Below are 16,712 nucleotides of genomic sequence, written 5' to 3'. Positions count from 1 at the left end.
CGGGGGCCGGTGCTGCCGCCCATGGGCGAGGGGCGCGTCCCCCCCAGCGCCGCCGGCTGAGGACGCGGGGCGGCGGCGGGGGCAGGCGAGGGGAGGCGGCGGCGGGCGGCGATGAAGGGCCGGCGGAGAGGATGCCCCCGCCTCGCCCGGCGGGCTCCAACTTCCCGGAGAACTACCGGCCCCGCAGCTCCCGCGCCTCTCCCTGCCGCGCGTCCAACTTAATGCCCCAGCAGGAGCCCCAGCCAGCAGCCCTCCCGGCCCCCGGCCTCCTCCCCTCTCCGCAGCAGCCCGGGCTCCCGGCGGCCTCCCGCTGCCGGCGGAGCCCCTGGCCCCGGCGCGCGTGGGTCCCGCGGCGCCCGGGGCGGCGGCAGAGCGGCATGCGGCGGCCCCGCGCACCATGAGACACGGCACCGGCACCGGCGGCAGGCAGGAGGCGGCCAGCGTCCCCGGCTCCTCGTCGGCGAGGAAGAGTTTGCCGGCTCCCGAGGCCGGCCTCCTGCGCGGCTGGAGCAGCGGCGGCCGCTGCCGCAGCGGCACCGGCAGGCACCGGAAAAGCGGCAGCATCCAGCCCGGCGGCACAAGCATCGGCACCGGCGGCGGCTCCCGCGCCCAGGTGGCCACCGCGGACAGCAGCAGCAGCGGCGGCGGCGGCGGCGGCTCGGGCTTCCCCGCCGCGCTCCCGCAGCACCGGCACCCCAGGTAACGCGCGGCCCTGAGGCCCCGACCCTCCCTTCCCCCCGTGGGGCGCCCTCCCGCCCGCGACACCCGTGTGACCCCCGCGGCAGCAGTCAGGTCCGCTCCCCTCCGTCCCACGGAGGAACGCGGCCCTGGACGTGCCCGGCGGTGCTGGGCGGCATCGCCTCTACCGCGGGAAAGTTTCCGTGGGGAGCGTGGCGCGTCTGTCCCGGTCGGGCCGGCGGGGTCCGGCCCCTCATGTTGGAAACGAAAGTTCCCCCCCAACCAGTCCCCTCCTCATTCTCGTCGCGGTGTGGTCGGCAGCTTCCTGATGTTGGGGTTCATTTAAGCCCGACTGGCGCGGGGTCTGGTCAAGGAAAACTTCCAGTAAGACCAGTGGGATTTTTGAATGGGTGAAAGCTCCCGGTGGGAGCACGGTTTGTGCCGTGTGCCGGGAGAGCCCTGCTCTTGCGGCCCTGCGACGGGCTCCCGCTTGGTTCCCTTCAGCGTGCAGAACGGGGGGAAACGTTACACCCACGGCTGAGTGGCGACACAGGGCTTGTGTCACCAAGAGTTGTGGGGTGGTGTTTTCCTCTACGGTCAATAGCCTGATTTGTCAATTAACAAGAAACTTTCCTCCATACTCCTTAACCGTCTACAGGGTGGCAGCCGCTTACATTCGCTCAAGTGACTCCAAAATAATTAGTGGTTATTAGAATTACAGCCGGCAGAGGAACTTGAATGTTTTCACAGTGCTAAACAGAAGCCCCAGAAGGGCTGTAGGGTTTCCTCAGATGGGCGCAGCTAACCTGAGCGCTCTGCTCAACAAGTGGCTGCCTCTTGAAGTAGAAAATTCTCTCTATTACCCTGATGTGAAACGTTGATTTGTATCCCACCACGGGTTTAGTTTGTTTTGTCGTACTAAATAATTAGTGTTCACAGCATCCAGACCTAGCCAGCTCATCTGTTGATCTGTGATTCTGAGAACCGTCAGCTGGTGGAGGGCCCAATCCTGAATACATTCCTGTAGATTAACATGGACATGGAGTTGCTCTTCACGGATGGCCTGGAAATGGGAGTATTTGGAGAATATAATTGCCAAGCTGTGCACTGGCTAACAGAACATGTGAAATCAAAGGTTTTCCAGAACCAGGTGTCTGACACTGGGGTGATTCCTCAAGCTGGCTGCACTTTTGTGCCTGAAGCCTGGAGACAGTAGGCTTGCCTAAAATTGCTTTCCCTCCCTAGCAAAGGTGCCACCCTGCGTGTAGATGTCACCCCACATACATGCAGGATTGTGCCCACAGACTGTGCTTTGCAGGTTATGATTATTGCCCCATTTTCTAGCCTAGAGCATGCAAGAGCACTTGAAGGAGTTGCTGTTTTACCACAGGCAGCAATGTTTTCTACAGTTAGAATTACTTAGTGCTTTTCAGTACAGTGTTCTTCTTTCAGGTGTTTATACATTTGCTAACCTTAAACCTAGACTGACATTTTCCAGGTCGAGTGTTTGCTGAAGACAGACTCTCTTTGGGAAGTTTCAGATGAAATGGTTCAGCTATTTCTGAGAACATGGTTAGAGGGAAACGTATTCTTTGGCCACGTATCTGATGAAGATGGTTTAAGTATACATCATCCTGCTTTAGGAGACCTTGATATTTCTTTTCCTGTGAATCTGCATTTTTTGGCTATGTTGAGAAACACTTTCATTGAGACTGTTGAATTCTTGTGGCTTCGTGTTTGGAGCCGGAAAAAAAGATACTTGGCTTGGAATCAGTCTTGTGATGGGGGTGTGCCTTATGTTGAGCCTGTGAAAAGCTTCCAGAATATGTCTCAGCTATCATTTTGTTACAACATTCAGGTTGTGTGCTCTTGGTGGAGGGATGTTGAGGGCTTCACCGTTGCACTTACTCACTGAAGATGCTCTCAGCATGGAGCACACTGAACACCCCAGCGTTGTTAGGAGATGCAACTGCTCATCTTCCTGGGAAAAATGAGAGCACTCCAGTTCGTGGCTGAAGGGCTGTGTGGACTTTCTCCTACAGTTGTTCTTCCCAGATGTTACTGGTATGGTGAGCACCATAAGAAGGGAGCATTGAAGACTGTCTCAGCTATGTCTTTGGTGGCAGGGTGTGCCTGCTGACGTAGAGGCAGAGTGGAGAAGGAATAGGAAACTGCTCAATTTACATGCATGGTGACAAATAATAGTGGGACTGGAATGGAGAAGTATTAGTGATGGAGGAGAAAATGAAGAGGAGGAATCTTGTATTAAGTCAAAGGACTTGATGGAGTCATAGATGGCAAAGCTTAGGAGCAACATGCAGGGAACTGTAGATCAGATAGAGGTGGAAAACCCAGCCCAAGAGAAGGAATGGTGGGCAGAAAAAGGTGATGAGAGACTGGTGGTAGACAGGAACAGGAGATCTGAACTTGCAAAAGCAGTGGGTTTCAGTCTTTCAGTGATTGGGTCATGGTACTACTGCTTTTCAATCCTTCTTGTCTTCCTCCTCACACTGCCTACCATGTTCTTCAGTCCCTGTCTCCACTTCTTTGCCCCTCCATTGGTCTCCTCATAGAAACTGGTGTTGTGTCTTTGCCATGAGGAGCAGTTATTGCTGCTCCAGTCACAGACCTTGGACCTGGAGAGGAGCCATATCTTCGTTGTGGAGCTCAGCCTCTGGAGTTGCGTTGAGCCCATGTGTTTGTTCTCCTTATCCTTTACCACACTGACAGGCAGCACCCAAAGGAGCACGACCTGGCACCAGGGCCAGTTTCAGGCCTTACGTCTCCACTGTGGTGTCTGCTCACCTTCTTCTAGCACTATGTTTGCCACGGACAGGATAGTAACTTTGCATGCCCTAGTCAAATCTCGTGCTAGATTTTTATGCGGTGAACATAAAGGACTCAACCCAGCTGGTGACTGCTGCAGTAGGCTAGGGTGGGTTTTTCACTTTTTAAAACAAAGGATGAATTTATAGCTCAGTATATTAATGCTACATCAAAATAGTGAAGCCCTATGGAACAAAATAGTATGTAATCATGTAACTGATGTTGTATCGTAATATGTTTATTTAAGGTAGGAAAATTATGATCTACAGCTGATGGTTTCAATTTGTAACTCTGGTATTCTTTAAAGATAGGATGTTTTGCACAGCAAATGTAACAATTTACATAACCATTGCCTGTGTTCTACTGTGAGTTTTGAGCAATCAGATTACTTACATCACTATGCAATTGATGATTAGCAAATATCATACTGTTGAAAATTACATTCAGATATGTCTTTTATGTATATTAAGTTGCTTTTCTTTCTTTCTAAGCTGAATTTAAGTAACTCCCATTTGTGTTTATGGTTTTGCTTTCGGGGTCTTTGGGCAGATGCACTTGAGTTGCAGATTTTATAGAGGCATCATTACCTGTATAAACAAGTAATTCTACATCATGCTTAGCTTTCGGTCGATCCTTGATTTTATTAAAACTTGTTCTTGAAAAGTTAGGCTGAGGCCATGCAAATATTTATATTTTAGCTAATTTAACTCACTCAGAAATTGGCATTGACTTTTTCTTTATGAGTCTGATTACCAAAGTTTGAAAAGGAAACACCATGTAATAGTATTTAAGCAGAATACATAGATGGTACTGGATTTGTCCATGTAGTGGTGTTTTTGTATTTCGCAGTTTTTCAGAGGGACTAAAGCCATTACTCTTGTTGTGACCATGCTATGGGCCACACAGGATATATATACCACCAGTATATCACCCACTGAATTAGGAAGTATGAGATTTGCAGGGCAGGAAAGGCAAGGGATGTGGTCCTGTAGGCTCTTCCTGTGAGTAAGCAGCTGAGAAAGTGCAGACTTGGTTCACTCTCCACTCCTTGCGCTAAGGGATGTTGGCAGATTAGCTTGAGGGATTTTTGGACACAGCTTTCTTGACTTTACACACACAAATTCAATGTACATTTTGGGGATAGAAGAGTAAGTACGTTTTTTATGCTTCTCTACCTGTGTCTCTTCCCCCTGAAGACAAGTCATGAAGTACAGCTCAGTCCAACCAAAATGTGTTTAATTACACTTTGGTAAAGACATTTCTGTTCCTTTGTCCAAGCTCCATGGCAGAGATCAGTGTTTCTTGCATGCCACCTGCCACGTTTGGGAGGAATAGTGATGCACCCCCAGTGATAGTTTTAATTTTGCTTCAGTCTGAAAATTCACCTGTGGCTTCGGAAAAAATAAAACTCTTATGGAAGTTAGGTCACTGGTGAGCTTGGACCTTTGCCATTTGGAAACAGTATTGCCACATGCTTTGCCTGGTACTCTGTCAGTACCTGCTTGGTGTTCCTTGTCCTCTCCTTTGCCTGCAAACTCTCTGAGGCAAAGCCATCTCTTTCTCCTGTGCCTGTGTAGCATGTGACATGCTCCAAGATACTCCAAAGATGACCATGTAAGTGGTAGGAACAGAGAGGTTATCTCACTTTCTCCTGCTTGGGTACAAGTCTCTGTAAAACAGCCAGCCTTTTGCTGGCCTGATTATGACAGAAGGTGTTTTTCAAGTATTTTATCACTGTTCTTTGGGATCTCTGACTAAAATAGAAGATTTCTAGCCAATAGAAATGATGATACAGGAAAAAATTCTAAAGGATGTGTATGTGCTTTTGAGATCAGAATGGAAATTTGGAAGTTCAGGTATGAAACCTCTTTGTCATTTCAAAGCGTACAAGAAGTGCTAGAATGACAGAACATCATCTACTGGGACATTTCAGTCACCCTTTCTCTTTGAGTATCTTCATGTCAGGTAAATGTCATATGCATGTCAGCTGTTGAAGGTTAATAGAACAAGGTATCTCTATTCATACTGCTACAGGTCACTGAAGGTGCAGAAGCTTAGATAAAATCTTCCATGGACAACTTAAAAAATCAATGCAATGTGCAGATGTAAGTTAAAAGGTAAATAGAATATTAGGGATTCTTTTTAAAAGTATGAAAAATAATAAAAATTAATCCCATTATTCCACTGTGTAAACTGTGGCATGCCCACATCTTCAGTATTGTGTTTTTGTTGATCCTCCCACCTCAAAGGTGTGTAATGGTGAGGAAGGCAATTCAGAAGGAGGCAGAAAAGGTGATCAGAGGAACAGAGTAGCTCTTGCCTGTAGAGTGACAATGCTGATAGAGCAATGCAACAAAGATCTGTAAAATTAAGAAAGCGTGGAGAAGGCAAACTGGGAATGACTGTTCACAGCTACAGGAGTAGAGGGCATTGGGTAGGTGAAGCAGACAGTTGAAGGGATGGAAACAGATGGCTTTTCACATGGCATGATGAAGCTGCGGAGCAACTTACCACAGGATGTGGATGCTGAGAAGTTACATCAGCTAATGAGGTGCCTGGATGAGTTCATGGAAGAGAAATCCATCAAGGCTATTAAATACAAAACCACTGGCTTAGGAAGTTTTGAGTTGCAAATTCTTGGAAGCTTGGTGAGGGTCCTGAGGAAATATCACCACTGATTTGCATGTTCTTATACTCGCCCCTCAGCACCCATGGCTGGCCATGGCTGAGAGGGGGTGCCAGGCCAGGTGGCCCCCCGGAGTCTGCTCTGTGAAATGAAGTGGGCCAGCATCTGTCTCACTGAGGCTCCCAAGGCCAAAGGATCCTGGTGGCTTGCACCTTCACTGATTTGGGCTGGCCCTGTTACAGCAGGTCTGCCATGGAAAGAGTGGGCTGGAAGAAGCTAGTTTCAAGTGCTCCAAAGCAGAGCCAGGGCGTGAGCTAGAGCTTCATCAGTGCAAAAAGCAGGGTACAATGCTCAAGCTTCATTCCCTGGTGTCCTATTATTGAGCTTTAGAGGCATGGCGAGGATAGACAGCCTTATCTTCTTGGGTTCAAGTAGGTTCAGAAAGCAATTATATTCACCGAAGCAATCCCACCAAGAGGCTCTGAATATCAAGATACAATGCCTGGCTGAAGAAGTCTCCGCTGGGAGGCTGTAATATTGCTACATGCCTGCCCTGCTCACACAGGCTTCCCAGTCCTTTGCTGCTGTCTCATGTCAGGGAGAGGGCTCAGGGCAAGGTGGTCAACTTCCCTGGCCTGGTATTCCTGTAGTTGCAGTTTCATCTGTCTATACGAGACCGGGCTTTGAAATCCTGAACTGAGAATGTAAGGATGTGTGGGAAATTAATTTTCTTCAGCTATCCACTGCACTTCAGCACTGGTTAAAACAATAATGTTGTGTTTACTGCTGTTTACTAAACCAGATAATTTGCTTATTCATCTGAAAGGCACATTTTTAAAGCCCTGGATTGCACTTAGCATGGCTGTGCTAAACTGAAGACTGCATATTGCTGTTTGCTTAAGCAACAGTCAGAGCACAGTGTATCCAAATAATAATCAGCTCATGCTGATTATTATTTGCTGTTGTTGTAAGAGATCTACTGCTCTTAAAACAACAGCAACCATCCCGAACTCAGCAATGTCTAAGTCCTTCTGTTTCTTAAAATGTCTAGATGCTAACTGATACAGAAACTCCAGTGCAGCACTTAATGGAGCTCACAACTGCCTAGCTGTGTATTTTTGGGCTACCTTATGTAATAAAATGGCAGGCCCTTACCCTGCCTGTGCAAGCGAGGTTGCATAAGCAGCCTGGGGAAACAACCAGAGCTCCAAGAGCCCTCCCAAATCCTGCATGTCTTGTTTGATCTTATTTAACATTATTTAATAAGCGATATTAACCTCTCCCCCCCACCGAGGTATCTCAGAGCAGTGATGCTGATGTAATTTCACGCACAGACCTCACTTTCTAGAGAAGTCATCAAACTTTTCAGTCAATTGAGCAGTGTCATGTCCGGGTAGCCTTGAATTTTCTGTAATCAGCACTCGATCTAGTTAAAAACAAAAACACATTAAAAACAAAACCTTGAACAGGAAAATACTTGTTTTTCATTTTCCGTTCTAATTTGGTAACCATTCTTAAAGTTCATCACTATGGTTTGTTCTATCTTGGGGTAAACAATTTATTATTCAAGCTGCTTTGTTGTTTGGTGGTTTTTTGCCTTTAAAAATAGACAATGCCGTTTAATCTTTGGGAAGAAAACCAGCACGAGATAATTGTAATCAACTTTAACAGGAGGCTTACAGATGGCAATGAATTTCTTTAAGCATAATTTTAGCCCTGCAAACAATAGTAATTGAGTTTGATTACTTATTACCGTTTTGTCATTGATGAGCAGGCCAGACTGTTTTTCTCTCAATTCCCTCTGTTAGGTATGTCGTTTTTAAACTGGAGAGCAATTTTAATAAGGCAGCTCCCACCTGTAATCTTTAAATCAACAGGTGGATGTAACCCTGCAAAACCTGAGAATTGCTGTTTATCTTATTGAGTCAGCGGCTGAATGAATCCAGCTCTGAGCATGTCCTAGACTTATTGGTTTGGGTGGGACACCTTTTGTTAATACGTCATGGAGAATTGACATGATATTTCCCATATTATGGATAAGAACGGTATGCTTGCAAAATCTTGACAATAATAGGCGTTATTACTGTGTGTGATCAGCTTGACATGGGATATTTTTCTGCTGTTCTTATTTCTCATGAAAAATATCTGCCTTGTTTTTTTTCTTGGTAATTCTACGGATTTTACTTGTGGTATTTTGTCTGTTCCTGGTTTTGGCATCTAAACCAGTAAAAGGTTTTAAGTTGGAGGCTTTGCATTAGGCATACCCACATTTCAGTTACACTTCCAGTGAGAGTTCCTTTAATTTATGTTTATAAAGGAGAAAATGGCTATATGATTTCTACATGGACCATTAAGAACACTATGGGTTAGGCAGAATCTTCATTCTTTTCATAGATGAGAATCAGCTTTTTAATTTGCTTTATCTTTGGTTACCACTCTGAGAATAATATTTTATTTTCCAGTCTACTTATCTTATGCTTCCTTTTCAATATATTAATACAATATTTGGGAAAGATACCTTCACAAAACCAGCCTAATCGAATAATAGTTCTGTGAACCAGATGGGTGCATTGCCAACAATTTCAGCAAAAGCAATGCTGATAAAAAAACAAATCACTCATATTCACTCTTGTATTTATGTATTTTTTACAAGAAGGACTGAAGAATCTTGCTTGATTTTTGAGCTGTTGCTGAAACCAATGGAAACTTTGCTGGAATAATTCTGGACCTTTAATTTGATTGTTTGCAAGGTGGCACAAGTCAGTTTTTTCATCTTTTATTCTTCCTTTCCAGCACAAAGGGCTGATGTAACTCAGCTGGTCGTAGCAGTTACGTTTGTACTACTGGGCCCCTAATATCCCCATTTCTTCAAAGACGCATAGTCTTTTTCAACAACAAAATATCTTGGTATATCTTGCTGTTATCCAAGTATAAGAAATATAGCTGCCTTTGATGCCTACCCTGCTGTCCTCATTAAGGCAAAACTCCCACTGAAATCAAGGAGAGTTTGGCTGACAAAGAATTACTGACTTGAGCTTCTGCAAGTTCTAAACTTTCTCTGTCACTTTTTGGTTGAGGGTTTTGGTTTGGTGTTTTTTTTTTTTAGTTTGGTTGGTTTTTTTTTAATTTTATGTTGTTTTTAATCTCACCTTGTATTTCAGCTGATGTTTCTCCTTCTTTTATATTTTTGACTCTTTAGGATCTTTTATTATTTTTTACTTCAGTCTGGACTTTGGACCTTCTTCTTCCCACCTTGCCCTCTCCTTCTTTCTTCTGTCCTCTTACTGTCTCACACTCTCTCTCACTTATCCTACTGTTATCCTCTCCTTCACTGACTACAGCACTGTAAAAAGTTGGTATACGTCATGCATGTTTCCAGGAATTTGATTTAGCTTATTTAGACCCCTTCTACATACAGGTGCCTATATTCAGGTACTTACATTAGGGCAAAGCAGCAGTTTGTAAGATTGGTGATGCAGAGATTTATTTGCACAATACTGATCTCTGTAATCTTTCCTCCACTTCTGGGTAGGATCTTGAAGTTCTTTTGAAGTATTCATGCAGGGTTTCAGCAGTAAATTGAGTTTTGGACTGATAAAATAAATATTTGTAGTATTACAATCAGAAAAAAAAAACCTAAGGATTTTGAAGTGTGTGTAGAAGGGGCTTTGTTGAGTGTGCTAAAACTGGAAATCTCCAAAGAAATGGGGTTTATTCATCATTCTTCTACTGTACAATGTTACAAGCTTAGAGCATTTATATAATGCTATTGTGCATCACTTCTCTCATCCATAAACTAGGGCAGCTGTACAGAGTCTTGTAGGCTATGATCAATTCTGGGTGCCATTCATAGACAGGTAGTTGAGGGGCGCACAAAGTAGGGAGCACCGGGGTACTAAATATATGCAAATGGCAGAAAGAGAGCCACAGCAAAGGCTTTCTGGGGCATTGGTCCACCTCGGTGGTTAGGGTACATTAGGCAGTACCTACAGGCATTTTGCTTCTCACTGTGCCATACCTGGTGAAATTGGAGTTTTCCCTGAGTGTTCTGGCTCTGTTGGTGACCAGCACAACAGCTTGGTTCCCCTGTTCTACCTCTTAATTATTTGCATTTTTAGATGGAAAGCATTTAGAAAGTGCTAAGTATTGTTATTTTCTTGCAAGTTTTAGATCTTCTTTTCCAGAATACCTAATTCGTGCTTGTGAAGTAAATAGTAGGTGTATAGAGTAGTATTTTAAACAAATGTAATCAGATTAATGTTTTTTATCATCTGGGTCATAGAATCATAGAATGGTTAGGATTGGAAAAGACCTTAAGATCCTCTAGTTCCAACCCCCCTGCCATGGGCAGGGATGCCTCACACTAGACCATTTCGCCCAAGGCTCTGTCAAACCTCGCCTTGAAGACTGCTAGGGATGGAGCATTTACCACTTCTGTGGGCAGCCCATTCCAGTGCCTCACCACCCTGACAGCAAAGAACTTCCTCCTTAAATCCAACCTAAACCTCCCCTGTGTAAGTTTTAACCCATTATCCCTTGTCCTATCACTGCAGTCGCTAATGAAGAGTTCCTCCCTAGCATCCTTATAGGCCCCCTTCAGATACTGGAAGGCTGCTATGAGGTCTCCGCGCAGCCTTCTCTTCTCCAGGCTGAACAGCTCCAACTTCCTCAGCCTGTCTTCATACAGGAGGTGCTCCAGTCCCCTGATCATCCTCGTGGCCCTTCTCTGGACTTGTTCCAACAGTTCCATGTCCTTTTTATGTTGAGGACACCAGAACTGCACACAATACTCCAGGTGAGGTCTCACAAGAGCAGAGTAGAGGGGCAGGATCAGCTCCTTCGACCTGCTGGTCACGCTCCTTTTGATGCAGCCCAGGATACGGTTGGCTTTCTGGGCTGCGAGCACACACTGAAGCCAGCTCATATTCAGTTTCTCATCACCCAGCACCCCCAAATCCTTCTCCACAGGGTTGCTCCAAATATGCAGACATACTTCTTCTTAGAGTAAAAGGCATAATGTCAGACTTGCTTATTCTCCCTTCAATATCTGTACGCATTTTCTCTTACTATAATGGTTGCAAATAAGTTTTCAGGTGTCCGATTGCCTGTTACTCTGGCAAACCTAAAATGTTACATAAACCTAAAAAGGTTACATATATAGGGTAATTCCAGTTAAAAAGGCATTTCTTCTTTAATGCAATTTCTACTTGATATTCTCAAACCCCTCCTCTTCAAAAGAACAATTTAAAGCACATCTGAAAAATAGATTTATTGTTGTCGACTGAATGAGAAATTTGATAAAGATTGCATTTTGATTTCCATTAAAAATAGTTAATTTTTCAAAGGACTGAAGAATATAGGTTCAATTTTTAACTTAGAATTTCACATTTTGTTTGCCTGGTCTACAATCTATGTACATTTCGATGTCCTAATTGGCATTACACTTGGCATATTTCTCTGCATATTGTTTCTCAGTGTGAAACTGTTAGAGGGACATTGTGCTGGTTAATGAAAGAGGGATGACATTCTTTGTAAGTCGTGAGTATTTGAATATCCTCCTATGCAAATTTTATCTTTTCATTAAAAAAAAATGTTTAAAGACACATCTTAAAAAAAATCCTTAGAAGTGTTGAAAAATGCAGGTTACATTCATTCAAAATCTAGATATCCAGTGGTGGGAGGTGATGACACATTTCAAATTTGCTACTGTATAATTAAGAGGGGATTCCATGTAGGAGATGTAAGCATAAAAATTGGGTATGGCTCTTCACAATGCTGCTAGTTTTGCAGCTTAATTCCTCAGTACTTTCCTTAGAGTATATAATCAGTTACGCTTGTGCTGATTTAATCAATTATTCTTGTGCACAAACAAACAAACACAAACAAAACCCGGCTAATTTCAGACAGTCTTTGAAACATCAGGCCTAGAGATTTCACTTACAGTGAAAGAAGCATTATTTTCAAGCCTCTAGAATGATCTTAAAAATGGCAAAGATATATTTGGGAACTATCATACTTCTGGGTACCGGCAGCTGTGTATCCTTATGCAAAAGTGGATTTGGCTGAAAGACCAATTCATAAATATTGTATCTGAAGATTGCAGCAAGCTTTCATATTTGCAAGAGATAATATAAAATGTGCAACATTTTTTTTTCTTCACTCTAAGGAGTTTCAGCTTAAACAGCTTGGTCTCCCAAATTTGATGAATAATGGCCAATGAACGGAAGCATCCATGGCTTCCCTAACCACGGGGGCTGGCGACCATTCTGTCCATGGAGGAGGAAAGGTCAGCCTGCTGTGGTCAGTCTGAAAGCCCTCCAGTGCACTGGCAAGCTGTGAAGCTGCTTGGAGGCGGGAGATGTCAATAAATAACTTGATTCCTGCACTCTGTGACTTCCCATCTCGTGGTCTAGGAGCTTCCAAGCAAGCAACAGACTGCTCCTAGCTGCATTGCTTGGAGAAACCAAGTGGGAGATGCAGGAACCTCTCATTTCTCTGTTTAAAAAAAAAGTATCTTTTTCTTTTTTTCTTTTTTTTCCCTTTTTTTCTAGTCCTCCTCTGCCTTGATCTGCTGTTTGGGGAAGTGAGGGGTGTAGTGGGGGAGGTAAGACTTATCTTTGATGCGATGGCTCCTTTAGTTCTGGGCTGCTCTCCAGGAAAAAACTTTTCCCCTTGGGGACACAGCATTTTTCATGGCAGAGGCTCTGTGAGTGAGAGTGCTGTGAAAGATCCTGAGCTTGCCTGACATGCGCTTGGCATTTTAGCACAGATTCAGCAAAGCAGCTTTATTCAGGTAAACACTTAGGCATAGGCCTTTCGTTGCACGTTTGCTCCAAATTTCATCTGAGTTTCTTTCCTGAATGTGGAAAGACTTAAGCACATATTTAAGGGCTGAGTAGGTCCCCAGTCTGACTCACATATAACACAGCGAGGATGGGTTGGGTGGAGAGGGAGCAGTCATCGCAGTAGCACGGCAGCTGAGAAGTGGGACGTACCATCTGAGAATCAGCACGCTACAAAGGGTCCTTGTTCTTCCTGGAGGCAGCTTTTTAGCTGTGTGTGGCCCCAAGAAGAGGAGTGGGCCCAGACTTTTTAGTTTCACCTACCCATTCGTTCTCCCATTTGTCTTCATTTTGAATTACTTTGCATGGGGCTTGCATGATCTGAAGCAGGTTTATAATTAAAATGAGTTTGGTTGTTCCGCAACCTCATGTTTGGCAGCTTTAAGCTTTACCCATCTGGCACCCCAAAAAGAGGATGGCATTCTTCTGCAAAATGCTTTGGGTGACCTGTATGTAAAGGCAGTGCTGTTTGCTGAGTCCTCTGAGGATTGCTCAGACTGCACCAGACGCAGGTTTCTGAAAATTATTAAGTATTTGTCAGCAGTGCGCACGTACCCAAACCTTTTGGCTCTTTCTAGCTACTTCATTTGTGAAAAACGTTGGTTCACAGTTCTGCCTGTAAAACTTAAATTGATTCAGGCACTGATGTAACCTTTTCTGCTTCTTTTGAAGATCTGAAATACAAATCTAGATTAATGTTTTGCAACACAGAGAGGGGAAGAGAAAGGTGCTGCAGCGCGAGCTCAGAAATGCTTCTGCAGGAAGGTCATGTTGGCGAGCCAGGTCTTGTCTGCTGCTAAAGGTCTTTGATGACAATAATACATTTCTCTAGCAGATTCGTATTGTATGCAGTTACTCAACTGACAAAACTAAACTCTTTCCCCAAACAGAATGAATTACCCTAGCAAAGAGATGTTTGGAGGGAGTATAGTAGAGTTTCCAGCATAGGGTTCATTGGAGGATTTCCACATTCCTCACTGTCAATGCTGTCCAAAATTTGAAATACAGACTACACCTAAACAGGATATGGATAATGGGTTCCAAAACCTCGTCTGATGAATAGCTGTACTTGGTGCATCTCTTCCTGCATTTCAATGAGGAACATGGCCACAGTGGATGTCATACGGTTTTCAGTGATCATAAGATAGGAAATGGCACACTTTTTTTTCTGCATTTAATCTGGAGGTAATATTTTTTTGCATGTTTCTCCCTAGTCTTGTTTCCCAGATAGTTTACAAGTTTATTCCACAGAAGTTTGTTTGATGTGAAATTCCTCTCTGCCAAAGCACGACACCTCTTGCAAGGCAATTGTCTTAAAGAACAAAGCAATGACTGGGGAGTCATGAGACATTTCTGGCATGAACTCAGGCAGCGCTGCCCCCATAGTGTATTCTTCCATTTAAGACTGATTTTCCATTGCTTTTATCAAATCTTACTCGTTCCTGCTAAACCCATGGATGCAAGACTGCTTTAATCCATGTAAGGCTCTGCTGCTACTGCAAAGAATGATCCTGCCTTACTCATGTTTCTGGACACTCATTTCTGTTATCTCATTTGTCCTGGACCAGTGGACTAGAGCAGGAAGCCCGTCTTGCTGAAATTTAACCTTTTCTGTATGTGGATGGGTTAATTTTCAGCTGTTGTGTTTTCCTAAACTGGTTTACTTGCAGCCACAGAAATGGTGGTGTTGGGGTCAAAGCAGGAAAGTGGGATTTTCTTTGGAGCAGGTATGGTCTTAATCCATTTCACTTTACAGTGTTTGCTGAACATTTTCTGGGACATGTGAGTGTCCTGGAGGAGAAGTGAAGCTGGGGTTTGTTCTGAGGGGAACTGGCAAGTGAAGAAGTGGAAGCAAGGATATCAACTGAGGGAAGTTGTGCAGATCAGGCATGGAGATGGTGAGCTGGGGAGAAAAATGGACCATCAGAAGATGGAACAGAGAGAGTGGATGGAGTAGAAAACAATGACTAGCAGGAGAAGGATCATCAACAGTGGATAAGAAGCAAGTGAGACAAGGAAATCTGAGCTGCAATCCACAGCAGTGGAGAGAAAGGAGCAAGGAGGGATGGAGAAAGAGCCCTAGTACAAGCTTGGGTAAGGAGGCGGTGCTGTGGACAACTGGAAGAGGAGTGTCAGGAAGGGAGCAAGCATGGAGCTGAGCCAGGGAGAGGAAGGTCAGGGTGGCAACATGGTGCAGTGCAGGGGGGAGAAAGAGATTGGAGGAGAAGCCAGGGAGATGTTTGGGCTGAGCAAAGTCAAAAAGTTGTGTTAGTGATGCTCAGAGTTGTTTGGGAATTACCTGGGACTTGGAAGCCAGAAATAAAGATGAGCACATGTTCATCCTAAAGTGTGGGTCTGGAGTGAGGAGTCAGAGAAGAAGCCATCAGGCTGGTGGTCAGTGGGACAGGCAGGGGCTGCTCACTCATGCAGGCACCTGGAAGGAAAGCCTGGTGCTAGCAAACTCGGTTCTTCTCTGCTGCCTCAAATACCAAAGGGAGAGCATCTCATCCCTGCCTCTCACTGTTCCTCCTTGTCCCTATGTACAGTGGGACCCTATGACCACTGTAGCTGCCACATGTTGTTAGCTGAAGTGACTGGAAGACTGCTGCTATTTTGGAAATGTCACAACAATACCAGGTAATGAGGTTTTCTCATTTTTGAAAGACCTAGCAAAGTCACATGCTCATAGAAACGGCATTAAATGCTAGCCGCTATGGATGCGAACTCAAGCACTTGTAACTTAGGAAGTAGTATAATTAAATCTGCCTGTGTAATTTTAATTTATTCACTTCCCGCATATTCATTATGATTCAAAGTGGTTTGATGATGTTCTGTGTAACCAAGAAAGGTTCTCTTAACTGGAAGAACCAGGCAGGGCTTCCTGGGAGGTGCTGTCCCCAGACTGCTCCATAGGAAAGACAAGAGCTGAGGGTGGTCCAGTGAGGCTATCCCTGAAGAAAATTTGTATTTCCTGCAGCCAAATACATGAGTCTTAATAAAACTCTGAAGACTTCAGGCTTTCTCCTTGATAATTCTGCAGAACTGTAGGTACATTTACTGAGAAAAGCTTTTCTTAGAGGAGCTCCTCCATTTTCTATTAAAATTATTGTTTCTTTAACTTTGGGTCAGAGCAGAAATGGAAGGAAATGGAAGGAAGAATGAAGCTCCTGTGTAGCTGTACTGGCTACAAGTGGTTCCATACAAAAACAGGGCTAAGAAGTGCTATTTTTTTTGCACAACAGAGCTGAATCATGAAGGGCAGTGCCAGAGTACCTACCGCAGGTAGGGAGTGGACGTGGTCAATGGCTTCCACCACTAACAGCACTGCCTAGTTCAATTATTTTAGCTCCTAACAAGCCCAAAAGATAATTTGGAAGAACAGGATGAGCACAACACAAAGATTGCTGTGTTATGGCCAAGTCTCTTATATCCCCTGTCTACAGCAGGCAGGAGAGATGGTGCATGGTGGCTGGCTGAACTTTCCAGCCGGACCATTTCCAATGACTAGCTGCTGGGTTCAGATCTACTTTGCACCAGGCAAGCAGTGACAAGCACATTAAGGGTAAAATTATGACTTCTTTGAACTTCAGTGTCACCAAATATTGGCTTTATAACCCAGAGGTTTGGGTCTGTGCTAAGGCCAAGATGCTGTTTCCTGATGTGCCCTTTTCTATTCACCACTATATGCTACTTTGACTCAACACACATCATTTTATGGCCTCTTTATCCCTTTTAAAAAA

General features: G+C 44.5%; 1 protein-coding gene across 5 annotated transcripts in view; it reads left to right on the top strand.

Moving 5' to 3' along the window:
* The first annotated feature begins 331 nt into the window (after positions 1 to 331).
* NPAS2 (neuronal PAS domain protein 2) overlaps positions 332 to 16,712 on the top strand; it is a 104,578-nt gene continuing 88,197 nt past the window's right edge. For 2 of the 5 annotated variants that reach the window (XM_062607007.1, XM_062607010.1), the window contains exon 1: positions 332 to 699. In XM_062607007.1, coding sequence (XP_062462991.1) covers positions 398 to 699 — 302 coding nt within the window. In that variant the 5' untranslated portion in view covers positions 332 to 397. The remainder of the gene's footprint in view (positions 700 to 16,712) is intronic. The other 3 variants (XM_062607006.1, XM_062607003.1, XM_062607005.1) reach the window with 2 other exon arrangements.

The sequence above is a fragment of the Pezoporus occidentalis genome, unplaced genomic scaffold (genome assembly GCF_034315485.1).
Source record: "Pezoporus occidentalis ecotype Australia unplaced genomic scaffold, CSIRO_AGI_Poc_V1 ctg99, whole genome shotgun sequence".
In the NCBI taxonomy this organism is placed as follows: domain Eukaryota; kingdom Metazoa; phylum Chordata; class Aves; order Psittaciformes; family Psittacidae; genus Pezoporus; species Pezoporus occidentalis.
Note: the sequence above shows the minus strand (reverse complement) of the source record. Positions and strands in the feature narration are given on the sequence as shown.